General features: G+C 42.9%; 1 protein-coding gene across 2 annotated transcripts; it reads left to right on the plus strand.

Annotated features, from left to right (window-relative positions):
* The first annotated feature begins 795 nt into the window (after nt 1–795).
* On the plus strand, nt 796–10,919 carry LOC102193809 (uncharacterized). Of its 2 annotated transcripts, XM_005748744.1 has the most exons (4): nt 796–1,462; nt 1,555–1,635; nt 3,438–3,622; nt 4,265–10,919. In XM_005748744.1, exons 1-4 carry the CDS (start codon nt 1,387–1,389, stop codon nt 5,144–5,146), a joined length of 1,224 nt encoding a protein of 407 aa, XP_005748801.1. In that variant the 5' UTR covers nt 796–1,386; the 3' UTR covers nt 5,147–10,919. The 2 variants fall into 2 exon arrangements, with proteins under 2 accessions (XP_005748801.1, XP_005748802.1); XM_005748745.1 differs by lacking the exons at nt 796–1,462; nt 1,555–1,635 and adding an exon at nt 1,796–1,858.
* Nucleotides 10,920–12,358: the final 1,439 nt, after the last annotated feature.

A 12,358-nucleotide genomic window follows, 5' to 3' on the forward strand; every position in this document is an offset into this window, starting at 1 on the left:
CTTTTCACGTATCGGTTTCCAGCAGTCGCGTTAGTGCGTTTTGACAGACATTTCACTTTGGTTCAAAACAGATTCAATATGATGAGTCCATCAGCGCGTGCGCATTGCTGAGAAAATATTCCAGCTCAGTTCTGCTCTGTTTCGGTGAGTTTTATTACTACAGATGCAGAATTATGCTCAGCTCCGAAGACTCAGTGTGAGGGCCGAGTGAAGAGCTGCAGGACAAAGCCAAAGCAGAATCAGACATGCTTTTGTGGCATGCCGCAAAGTGAATCAGAATTGCGTGAATTATTTACATATGTCTCCCAAGATTTTGTGAAATACCCATAAGCACGCCTTTCGGTAGCAAAGCTACAGAAGAGGATGAGGGCCACGGGGGGGGGGATACTGAAGTGAAGTAGGATGCGCATTTTGAAGTCAGCTCACGTGAGGATTTTGGCAGTTCTCCCGCTGATGTTTTCCATTAAGGTTTTTTTTTTAGAAAGTGAATTGGAAAAGATTATGAGGTTACTTTGGGTTTTTTGTTGTTGCTTTTCCCACTGCCCTGGGACTCACTGGAGTCACAATTTAATGAAAGCCTACAAAATTTGCGTTCCTTAGTCCCCGGGTTTTGTCTCGCAGGGAATTTCTATTGCGTATAATTACTTGCTGTTAATCTAGTTTTGCAAATACACCGTATAATTTACTCAGATAATACGCATTCGTATTTGTTTAAAGGTTAAAGGTTGTCATTAAGCATTAATGTCAATTGCATTAATCCTGCAAGGCCAATCCCAGGACAACAATTCCCATTGACTGAAGCCGGCGCGCTCACGGTGCTGATGCTGCTGGTGGTTAGCCAGGCAGCTAATCACTGAAGCTCCGGATAAATGGTCATATTTACGGCGTTTAACATCCACGTTAACCCGCGTTGTGTGGCGGCAGATGGACGCATAATATCGTGTGCATGTTCTTGTTGTCGTTTCGTGTAATGGAGCTGTGCCACCCGTGTACGAGCCGTGAGCAACGGATACTTGTGCAGTCTACGGTTAGCTCGCTAACGCTCCGGGGATTTTTAAGGTTTACTGTGGTTAATGGCTCTAGTCGTCAAGCTGTCGTGAGCGAGCCCTGGTTTGCTGCAGCTTCGCTTCCCCACTAGGATTACCTGACGGTCAGAGCCTCCACCAGCTCCACGATATGACTCACACACAGTGAGCCGACCAGCTGGCTGGATGGCTAGCTCTTTCGTTAGCTGCTAACCTAGGCGGTGATGCTAGCAGCCGTTCGGGTGTCGGTACCGCCAACTATCTGAAGCCATGTCTGCCCGATGTAGCTGATGTGTTGCTCGGCTTGCCAAAAGATGAAGGGCCGGGGTTATGATGCGCCTCTCCCTGCAGGAGGCGGAACATGGATGCAGAGGAAGAGCGGAGTGCACACAAAGTTTTGGATCCAATGGTGCCCTGCAGGCAGAACGGAAGGATCGGTAAGACTGGTGCCGCTGTCCTTTTTTTTTTTTTAAATATCTCCTCTGTTTTGTTAAGTTCTGTGTAAGGTGACCTCTCTGTCTGTGCGCAGGTACTTTGAGAACTCTCCACCGCCTGCTGAAAACCCAGAACACACTGCAGATTCAGTCCATCACCCGCTCAGAATGTGCTGGTAGGTCAAATCCTGCATGGGCAGAAGTTCCCTTATTCACAAGGTGTCATTAACGGTACTTCCAGGTCATTGAAAACCAGCTGATTAAGATTTAGTTGATTAGCAGATTTTAAAAGGAGGGAGCAGCAAATCCCAGCCTTCTTTTTCCTGATTTCAAACTTGTGGACAAACAGAAGGAACGAGTCCTGGGCTTGAATAACGTTCCACATTTTTTCTGATGGATGTAAGTAAGATGCAAACCTGTAAAAGTTGTGCAGAATCTCATGGTCTGCAGCTGGGGTGGCAAAGTCAATTTATATGCAGCATAAGTCCAGTTTGAGCTCAGACGGGCTTTATAGTTATTTTTTTTAAAAATATATAAAGTTCTAATAAACATAAATGGTGAAAGTCAAAGTATTTATCTGTTCTAAAGAAATTGAAGTATGTACTAAACCCAAAAATCGAGCTATGAACCCGGTTTCCCTCCTTCATTGTCCAACTGTCCTGTTGACCTCCTGTGTGCTTGGCAGTAACATCTTTGCTGGCAGTGACGTCCACTCTCCCCACACAGAGTGACAGAAGCACACGCCCGGGAGAATACATGTGCATTAGCACAGATAGAATAGTATCTTTGCAAACAGTGAAGTTCCAATTTAAAACTGAAACTATTACAGATAGAAACACCTTCCTTCTGTTGTCTCTCGGTTTTAGGCAGGAAACTGCAAAGAGGTAGATTAAATTAAATATGAATCTAATAATATAATTGATTTCAAATCTTCAGTTCACAAACTGTCTGTGTAAAACTAGTATGAACTACAGCGTAGTTTTGGAGAAGTGTTTCATCCTTCATTCCTCAACTTGACTTTAAACCTTTGGCGTGTTTGCAGATTTGGGGAAAATGGTACCGTAACACTAGGGCTGCACAATTAATCGTTAGAAAATCACGATCTCAATTCATACTTATGTGCGATCTCATTTCCAAGTGACAATGATTTTTTAAAAAAAAAAACAAGAAAAAAAAAGTAAAAGATGACGATTGTACTGCATTTTAATCCTGGACATAAGCTACATGAAAACAAGCGCTCACTCTTCCTGCTCAACAAATGACAAGGGCGGAGCCTTATACCAGATACAGAAGTCAGCTGGCAGGGAAAAAAACAACGGAGAGCACCTGAGAGATGAGGAAGCTGTAAAGGCCAAGAAAGTGACAGGAGAAAATCCGTCCCGGTCAACCACCCAAACATCAATAACGGGAACCTACAGCGCTTCTCTATACCCGTCGAACTCCCGCAGGCACAAAGAAATTACGGAGGCTATCACTTATCACCTGACCAAAGATATGGCTCCCATCAACACTGTGCAAAATGAGGGATTTAGGAAAATGATCAACACCCTAGACAAACGCTACACAGTGCCGTCCCGCAACTATTTTTCTATTGTTGCACTACCTGCTCTATACACGCAGTGTCGAGCAACGGTGGAGACGGAATTTCAAGCAGTACAACATTTTGCGGCAACGACAAAATGTGAGACATTTGTTGTTTTTGTGTTCAGTCTCAACTGTTACGAAGTTGATGTGCAGTTAATAAGTGCAATAAATATTTATATTGGAAAAGAAAATCGTGAGAGAATCGTGATCTCAGTTCTAAGCCAAAAAATCGTGATTCTCATTTTATGCAAAATCGTGCAGCCCTACTTAACACACAATTTTAAACTGTTGTCTGTGAATGAGAATTCTTTTCATGTCGTCTCCACAAATACCGGAGAGGAGAAGTTCTGTTGTTTGCCTTTTGATCTCACATGCGGCCTCCTGGGTGTTTCAGGTTCCTGTCCGAATCTAATGATGAGTAGGAGCGATCATGCCGATGCAAGGCCCGTGCCCGTGGCCCTCACCCCCCAGCTCCCTGCCAGAGCCCACCGGCCTCTCTGTGTGTCGGTGTCCTCCGACAGCAGCGGACGCTTCAAGGCTCTGGAGACGCAGGAGTGGAAGAACAACCTCAAAGCTCAGGTACACAAACATCTGCTGCTATGTCCTCAGCAGGAGTTGAGGTACATCTGGATCCTGAAACATCTTCATATTAAAAAAAAACGGCGTTTCTAAAAGAATGAGTTTGCAACTGTGGACTAGTGTTCACATACAAAAATAGGCACATCTATGCTTTTATTTCTATAACTAAATACTATATTAATCAATTAAAGAACAACAAGAAAATAATGAAAAGAAGTAGGAACATTTTGGAAATCTTGCTGAAAATATTTGAATAAACTGAAAGTAGAATAGATGCGTCTGGGTGATGGATGTTGTCTTAATAAATCAATCTGATAGCAGGGTAGGTCACAGAAGATGCTGATTAGTTTCCTCTTTTTCTAGCAGAAAGGTGACAGGGTTCTTAAAGCTTGCGGCTGTATTTCTACTTCAGTAGATCCAAATGAAACTCCATGTGGAGTTTAACTCCTCGCAGCGTGGAAGGGTGTAGAGAAAGGATTTCAAATGGGTCCATATCATATGTTGGAAGCACTGAGGAATCTGTGTTTCCTGGCTTTTTTATGAAGGGGGGAGCAGGCACTGCTATGGACTTCTCAGGTCTGGTTGGTGTGACAACCTGCTGTGAGAGTTGTTATCCATGTTTCATTTGTGTCTGTGTTGCAGATGGAGAAGGCTCACAGTGCAGGAGCAGCCAGCAGCACGGGTTCTCTGGAACGAGCGTCCCTGTTCTGCGCCTCTGCTTCTACCACAGTGTCCTGCTCCGGCCTGTCCAGCCCTGTGGAGATACTCAACAAGAGCAAGTCCTCCAGCCGCTTCTCTCTCTTCTCGCCGCCCTGGAACAGCAGCTCAGAGTCCGACTCCAACCCACCGTCCCGCTCTGGCTCTAAGAAGCTCCGCAACTACAGCCGGAGAGCCGCCACGGGGCCGGCCGGAGCGAGGGGCCCTGATACGCCAGAGCCTAAACCCAGTGGTCCCGAACACTTCCAATACTCGGAGCCCGTCATCTCCAAGGTGACCGATTACATCTATGTCGGCAACCTAAACGCAGCGTACAATGGCCGTACGCTGTGCCGCAACAACATCGATAGCATCATCGACATGAGCAGTGCTCCAGGAGAATCGGCCCCCTCCCTTAGCCTCATACCCTGCACCTGCTCTCGTGGCGCCCGCCACAGCTGGTCCCGCCTCAAAGTGGACATCGGAGATGTGCCGGACGCTCTGGGCGATGGCCCGTCGCTGAAGCAGCGCTGTTTCGAGGACATCAACGAGTGCATCAACGCCTCCACGGAGAAGCGGAAGCGCGTCCTGGTCCACTGTCGGGACGGCTACTCTCTGGCACCCACATGCATCATCCAGTACCTGATGGTGAAGCAGAACATGAGGCTGATCGCTGCCTATGAGCTGCTGAGGGCCAAGTACCCGGTCAACATCAGAGAGTGCCACCAAAACGTCCTTGTGAGCCTGGAGAGGGCGCTGCGGCCCGGCGGAAACATTGACCCTGAGTGCTTCAAACAGGCCATCTCACGCAAAGTGGCGTGGACCTGATTTTGTTTCCAATCATGCTCAGCTGCTGCTCGACGCCCTCTCTGCTCCTCCCACAGTATTGGATCCTTTCATACAGACAACCAAGGGCAGCTGTAGACTGATCACATGGATATTATTGTCCCCACTTGTGGTTGTGAGAATTTGATGTATTTCCTCTTCAGACCTGTAAATGTGACCTGGCCGTGATTTCCTCCTTCATACTCGCCAAATAGGAGACGCAATAGACTTTGCTGTAGTGTGCAAAGCTTCTCGGTATAACAGTGTGATAGTGTTGGCTGTATAGTTGATATAGTCCTGCTTTAGTTCTGTGCCACACCGTCGTGTTGCTGTTCTATATCAGGGGAATTTCTTACCGGGTGATCTCAGGAGATTATTGATGTCATACTAGAACCGTGTCAGTGGTCGTTAGATTATCCTGCAGCTTCGTTCACACGTGGAATCAAAAATGCAGCTCGGAGAGTTGGGAAGGGTTCCGCAACAGGTCCAAAAGGGTTATAAAGCCGTTGCACGTTCACGTTATGCATCCAGCTGGCACCACGGCCACTGTAGGAGCTCTTCCACTTCCTGTTAATCCCATTGCACCGATGTTTGCTGCAGATCAGACGAGAGCGCATAAGAGTTAATGGAACCAAAAGGCTAAAATGGTTATGTCCCCACAAGAGCCCACATTTGATTTTAACTTTGAAAAATGGTGAACGGATAATGATAAAGTCTCTGAACTTGAATAAAATGCGTTTATGTCTTTTAAGAAGCCAATCTGGTCCATAAAATAGATTGGTCCCGATTGGTCAGATGAGGATGTCTGATAGGATAGCACCCATTTCTAAACAATAACTTGATAGTTTAACCCCCAAACAGGCTCTTCCATGTTTGTACAAGTAGCAGCCGTGCTGTGACGTCTCTAATACTCACAGAAATGCCTTTTTAAACTCAAATATATAGTTTGTGTGTTCTTTATTTTTCTTAAAATCAAGATTAACATTTCCCGATGAAAAATACTTATTCAGCAAAATTGATCTCGGAGGGCTGCATCATTTTGGGCTATTGCCCAGGTTCAGTAAGACGAGCACCAGAGCGTGGTACAACTCGTAACTGTAGCTCAGTGCAACTAAAAGCAAGGACGCACTTGCTGGATGAGCAAAGTTGAACTACAAAAATCAAACCAATTGCAGATTGAGTCGGGTTATCGCAAATATGTTTGCCCAATTGCTCAGCCTAGAGTTTGCCTTTTATGGACGACTCAATAAAGCAAAGTATGCCTGGATGCACAAAAACGCTGCATGTTGAAAACGACCTTTCAGGTGTAACCTAGTCGTGTAAATCCAGTGTGACATCTCAGATGTGTTTCAGGTGGCGGTAATTCCACTGGTGAGACATGCAAGCCTGTAAAGGATGATTTCCTTTCTCGCTTTAAGATGTGAAATAACTGTAGAAGCAAGCGACCACGTGGAACGTCTTACAACATGGACTCTGTTACCAGCCTGAATATTGGGCGAATGCTGTAATGTATCTGTTTAGTGCCCTTTTTACACGACTCATTTTACGTAAAGACAGCCCAAAAGGTTTAGTAGAACTAATAGAAAAAAGACAGCAATGTCCTGATAAAATAACTGTTGCTGTGTGTAAATGAGGTCACCTGTGATTCAGTACTCTCCCACTAGTACATTAGTTTCTCAGCGAGTTAACCCAGCGCAGCATCACTTTGCGTTGTCTATATGCACATTACAAAACCTAAAGATGCAACAAACTGGAATTGCACCAGTAGGGGCTGAAAATTCCTTCAGCTGTGCTTGGAATGGCCATGGCTTTCAAATATTTGAATGCTTATTAAATTCTAAGTGTATCTGTTATCTTCAAATACATATTTTCCCCTATTTTTGTTTTTTCTAGTGAGCTACTGTAACATGTTACTACTATGTGCAGATGGCTATAAGACGTAGTTGGTGGTCACCATTAAACAACTAAATAGACTAAAGGCCGGCCAGAGCTCATGTTGTGTAGGAAAGGTCGGACCGTTCAGCAGAAGCTGCTCACGAGTCTTCTGTTAATTATTTTAGCTCATTGACTTTAATTATGCACTGCATAGAAACGTGTATGTATATCAGTGGATTTATACTTCTGCTCTCCATGTATGTAGTTTCTGCAAACCCTCTACTGTAACACATTGAATTGATGCAGTGGCGTGGAAGGCAGTGATTCAGCTCTATGAGAATGGTATAGAATTGTTTTACTAAGTAAGTCCACTGCAAAGTCCACCAGGTAGAGCTAACATGTCGCAAGCTAGCCACAACTGCACACAGTCGTTTGAGAAATCATCACTCTTTGCTTAGAAATGTCCACCCTAGTTTTTACCCAGAGAACCTCTTCACAAATTTACTGTCTAAGGTTTAATGTGAGCTGCAGACTTGGGCTGATGCTGGAGATCCATTTAAGAAAAAGTTTTAGTGCCAACTGTAACCTGCCATCAGGTTCATGTAGACTTTTGGGCAAAGTGAGGAGGCATTGCTTGTTTGGAGATCTATAGCTGATAAAGTCTTAGTTTGGAGTGTCATAGTAGATGAAATATGGACTTGGGTTGAAACCCAAACAAACCGTCTGTACTCCAGCCAATGGAGGACATGCATGCTTTTTGTTATCTTTAGATCTACAGCCGCTTCCTGGATTATGTTGCAGTTTCATCATCTTCTGTCTTAAAAGGGAACTTTTGCACATGGACACTTTGTGTTGCTTCTGACCTTTTTGTGCCGTTATCTATCTTTTGTGTGCTTATTTTTTTATTTATTTTTTCCCCCCGCTGAGGTCATACTCGACAGGATGAACGGTCCCTCTTGTCCTCTGTGAGGAAGACTTGAGCCTCGTTTTTAGTGACAGTTCGCTGAAATGTCTTTAGGAGCGTGGCTCTGTGAATTTGAACTTTGGTGTGCGGTGAAGTTGAGTGACATGCATCTCTTATCAGTATTAGTGCACCATCATTGCTGAACTGCGATTCGGGGTTTATGGATGGCAAGAGGTAATTTTTTTTTCTTTACTTTTTCGCTCCACTGCTTACAGAACTGTCTAAAAAGAAGAGTATTAAAGTTTCCCTGTGAATGTTTAAAGACACTTAACATGACTGAGTTTCACAATGAGGGAAAAATGAGACTATGTTCATTAAAAGTAACCAGATGAAGGTGTTAACAGTAGTCAGGGCTTTGAAGTCATGAGTGTTTCACCTGTCAAATTCTTCTTAACCTACAAATATTTTGTTAAATGTCAGAAAATGGTGAAAATGACCTTTTCAGAGGTACTGTTTTGTCTTTAAAGGTACCCTTTTTATTTACCATTTGCAAATGTCACCACCAGGGAGCAGCTTTTTAACAGCAGGTGTATTAAAACATGTTCAGATGTGTGCTGCTGTTCGTTAAACTTCCAACGTTTCTCTCAGCCCCGTTTCCTCTAGATGATTTGCATTTTACCAGGTTAGCTGTGGGAATCTGCTCTTGGGTAACTCGCTGTGCCATCCTGTGGTACTACACGAAACAACGGCACAGGCCTGTTTTAACATCAGTTGATGTCGCTTCAACACAGTACACAGATATGTTTGACAAATTCAAAGCAGTTGCTTCTTTACATTCTGTGGGTGTAGTTGGTTTTTAAGTAAATATATAAGCAGCCTTAATGCCTCAGCTGTGAAAGGCTGATGGTGTATTGTCATCACACCAAATTTCTGAAGTCGTTTTATAGCTGTATCTAATAAAAATCTTGTATAAGTTTGAATCACAGTGACCTTCACCTGAAGGTCAGAGGTCAGCTTTTCTGAAAATCATCTAGGAATTTGAAGTTTATACAATAGACACATCTACTAAGAGGCTAAAGGGATAGCACTGGCAATTGCCTTTTTTTGCGTGTGTTAAATTAATGAATTTAGAAGTACCTTTAAACACAAAAAACATTTGCACCAGGAAAGCATCACCATTTCTTGCTGTAATTACTTTAGTTATATCTTTAATGCTTACGCAGGCGTGTATATCAAAAATAGTAAGTATTGTGGAGGACCTGAACTGCCAAAATTAAAAATGAAATAATGACTCAGTAAAGTGTTAAAAATATTAAAATCAAATGTAGGCTTCATTTCATAAACTGTGACATTAATTCATATCTTTGTTTCCTAAACTTACCGTTTTTCGTTTTCATTCAATTTTAAGTTTAATTTGGGGGTTTTCAGGCCTTTGATTAGACAGTGCAGTACAGAGGAAAGAAGGATGAGAGGAAGCGACACATCAAATGACCTGGGACATACCACTGAAATGAACAAAACAAAATCAAAAAAACATGAGGAATTTTAAATTAATTGTAAAGGAAATAAAAAAAAAGTCATTTTTAAAATTAATGTGCATTTTGATATTTTAGGTGTAATAACATAGATGTACATATGAGGTCTTTTATTTTTGATTAATTTGGTCTTCCATACATGCATCTGCTTGTAGTAATCATCTGTGAACTGTAGGAGGTAGAGCCAGGTGGAAGGACTTTTAAGGAGCCATACTGTTTGGATGTCAGTGAGTGAGCAGACGGTAACAAAGGTTGAACACTAGTGGGGATGTATTTACCACCCGCTCTCATCAATCAGCACTATCCTGCCCTCTCATTGGTAGGCGGCGCACTTGCTTGCCTCAAAGTTGAGGAAAGTGCTGAACCTTCCACTTCTCACCCCGAGCGGTTATTTTGCCAGTCATTGCTTGAAAAAGTTGAATGTCGTTGAGTCTTGATGGTCTTTGGTCGCCACATCACTGCTAGCCTCTTCCTTTTTAGCCAATTTATTGAACCCTTGTACAAAAATATATATATATTGTTAGGACAGAGTGTTAGCCATACAGAAATTAGCTCATTGCCAAATTCTCACTTAAATGGGAGTGTAACATCAAATGGTCCATGTATTTTAGTAAGGGGGAAATGGACCAGTGTCCTTTGCAAAAAGTGTGAGAATTACTGGTTTCAATGTTGAAACCACTGCTGTGGGTATCATGGGAACTACCACAAGAAATTCACCAATGACTTCCATATTTAGCTCAGATTCTATCTGAAGTCTGTCAAAATGTGGGCTGGTTGTTAAATGGCATCAAGGCAGAACTGGTACTGCTGACTGGGTTTTATTTTGCTTGTAGTTTCATTTTTATTTTCATTTTTTCCATATATATATATTTTTTTGGTGGGGGGGTCTTAGTCAAATTTGGTATCGGACAGGCCGCCACGGTGACCCTGGCATCACAGTTCATGTGATGGAGTAGAATCTAAAAGTATGGTGCCTTCATTTGGAGTCATCTCATGAGCGTTCGGTGACATTTGCACACTTTGTATGACTTTAACTTCTAGATATCTTGTAAGATGTTGAATATTTTTGGATGTTTTATTTTGAAAAAGAAGAAGAAAAAAGACATTTGTGTGACTCGTCCTTGCTGTGATATATTTGCAGACTTTAGTGTATAGTAGCGGTGAGACTGAAACGGATTCTATATTTGACAGATGTTTTGACGCTCGTTTAGTGGAAACGATCATCAACAGATTCTTTTTCTTTCTTTTTTTCCCCGTCGTCGTAAACTCTCGCCATCACAATCATCATATCAGACTGAATAGGTTTTCTAACTCGTTCTCTCAGGTGATTTCTCAGTATCCCAGAATGTTCTCAATGAATACGATGTGATTCAGAAATGTGAAGCAATGTATTTCTCATGTCGTGTTTATTAATCAGATTTAATTTGCACTGTTGAAATATTAAAGAAACTGATGTATCTAACAGCTGCTCATGTGTTGGAAGTGATTTGAGCACACACAGCTCTGTTATGTTGAAGCCGTTCAGAGTTGGTGTTGTGTGCACGCTTAGTAAGAAGCACAGACTGATGATGGACACAACCACTGTGATGTCACCCATTACCATTTAAGAAATTAGCTCATTGCTAAATGTTGATTTGTAAGCCACTCCCACCCTGGAAGTTCCCTGAATAAGCACAATGTGGAGGTCAAACTGTCTCCTGTGGCTTCGTTTGTGCCCTGGTTCCTCTGACATGCACTAAAGAACTAAGTTCCTTCAATCAGGAAATTTCCTGCAGTGGAGCCAGAGAAAGAAAATGACAGACATCCAGAGAATACGAGACAATATGAGATCCGAATGATCAAAATCTCCAGGTTCCTGCTGGAGTATTTGGAGAGAACCCGGCCATGTGGCGACAGTGCTGTCCACTTCCTCTCGTACAGCCCGCTCACCTGCAGTGTCACATTTTGTACTTTCTGCTCCACTAATTATGTTCCAGATTTAAATCTTAACATTAAATATAATAAAAGGTTATAGTATAAACGATGAAGCTACCAAGCAGATTTCAGATATGTTGAAATGAGTTCCAGCTGTAACAGCTGCACGATCGCTTCTGAATACAAAACACTTATGTAATGCAAAGCAATTATCAGACTCGTGTGCAGCGCCACTTTCTGTGTAATACGCCTGAATGAGGGCACAGGGCTGCACAAGAGCATGAAAATTGTTCCCAGTGTAGTCTTTATTCTCCCTCTGCTGCCACATTAACAAAAAAGCCTCGTTTTGAGCCACTGGTAGAGCTTCAGCAGCATATCAGAGCATGAAAACAGCAGATTGCATGGAACTGTCATGTCACCTCTCCTCAGATAAACCTTTTTTTTAATTTCTCATCTATTGCCTTATTAAGAGGAAAAACAGGAAACAGTGGGGAATTCCCGCTCTGTTTTTTTCCCCCTCCTGCACTGAAATGTAGAAAGTGCTTGGCCACCTTCTGTTAACAGCTTCTTAATTGTATCCTTCAGCCAGGGTCTTGACAACATTGCTCTGCCCTCCCACCTGCTGTCTCCTTAACTTTCATCAGTCCTGCTCTGTGATCTCCTGAAAAACTGCCTAAAACCCCTCGACCCTGTAAATATACCAGAGGAATGTATGCTGTTTGATTTGCAACTTCTGCGTTTCTACTCAGTACAGGAGCGACTTCCTTTTTGGGGGTAGGAAGAGAATAATTCAATAAGCAAAGCAATCTGGGCAGAAGGGGTTATTTATAATGACGAGATAGGGCGGGGAGATTCTCAGGGGGTGAGGAGGGGAGGTCAGATATAATATTTCAGGTGCTGGATCCCATTGGTCAGTGAAAAAGTTGCCTTCCATAAAGAGAAAGATGGGGTTCCCTTTGCCTTTTGGGAATGCAGTATATATACCAA

The sequence above is a fragment of the Pundamilia nyererei genome, unplaced genomic scaffold, assembly GCF_000239375.1.
Source record: "Pundamilia nyererei isolate P.nyererei 1_Seehausen unplaced genomic scaffold, PunNye1.0 scaffold00229, whole genome shotgun sequence".
Classification (NCBI taxonomy): Eukaryota; Metazoa; Chordata; class Actinopteri; order Cichliformes; family Cichlidae; genus Pundamilia; species Pundamilia nyererei.

Excerpts from the sequence above, each read along its gene's own strand:
- LOC102193809 (XM_005748744.1), top strand. The coding sequence starts at position 1,387 with ATGGATGCAGAGGAAGAGCGGAGTGCACACAAAGTTTTGGATCCAATG. Across the intron at positions 1,463-1,554 it reads CAGGCAGAACGGAAGGATCG|GTACTTTGAGAACTCTCCAC; the intron begins GTAAGACTGGTG and ends GTCTGTGCGCAG. Across the intron at positions 3,623-4,264 it reads AGAACAACCTCAAAGCTCAG|ATGGAGAAGGCTCACAGTGC; the intron begins GTACACAAACAT and ends TCTGTGTTGCAG.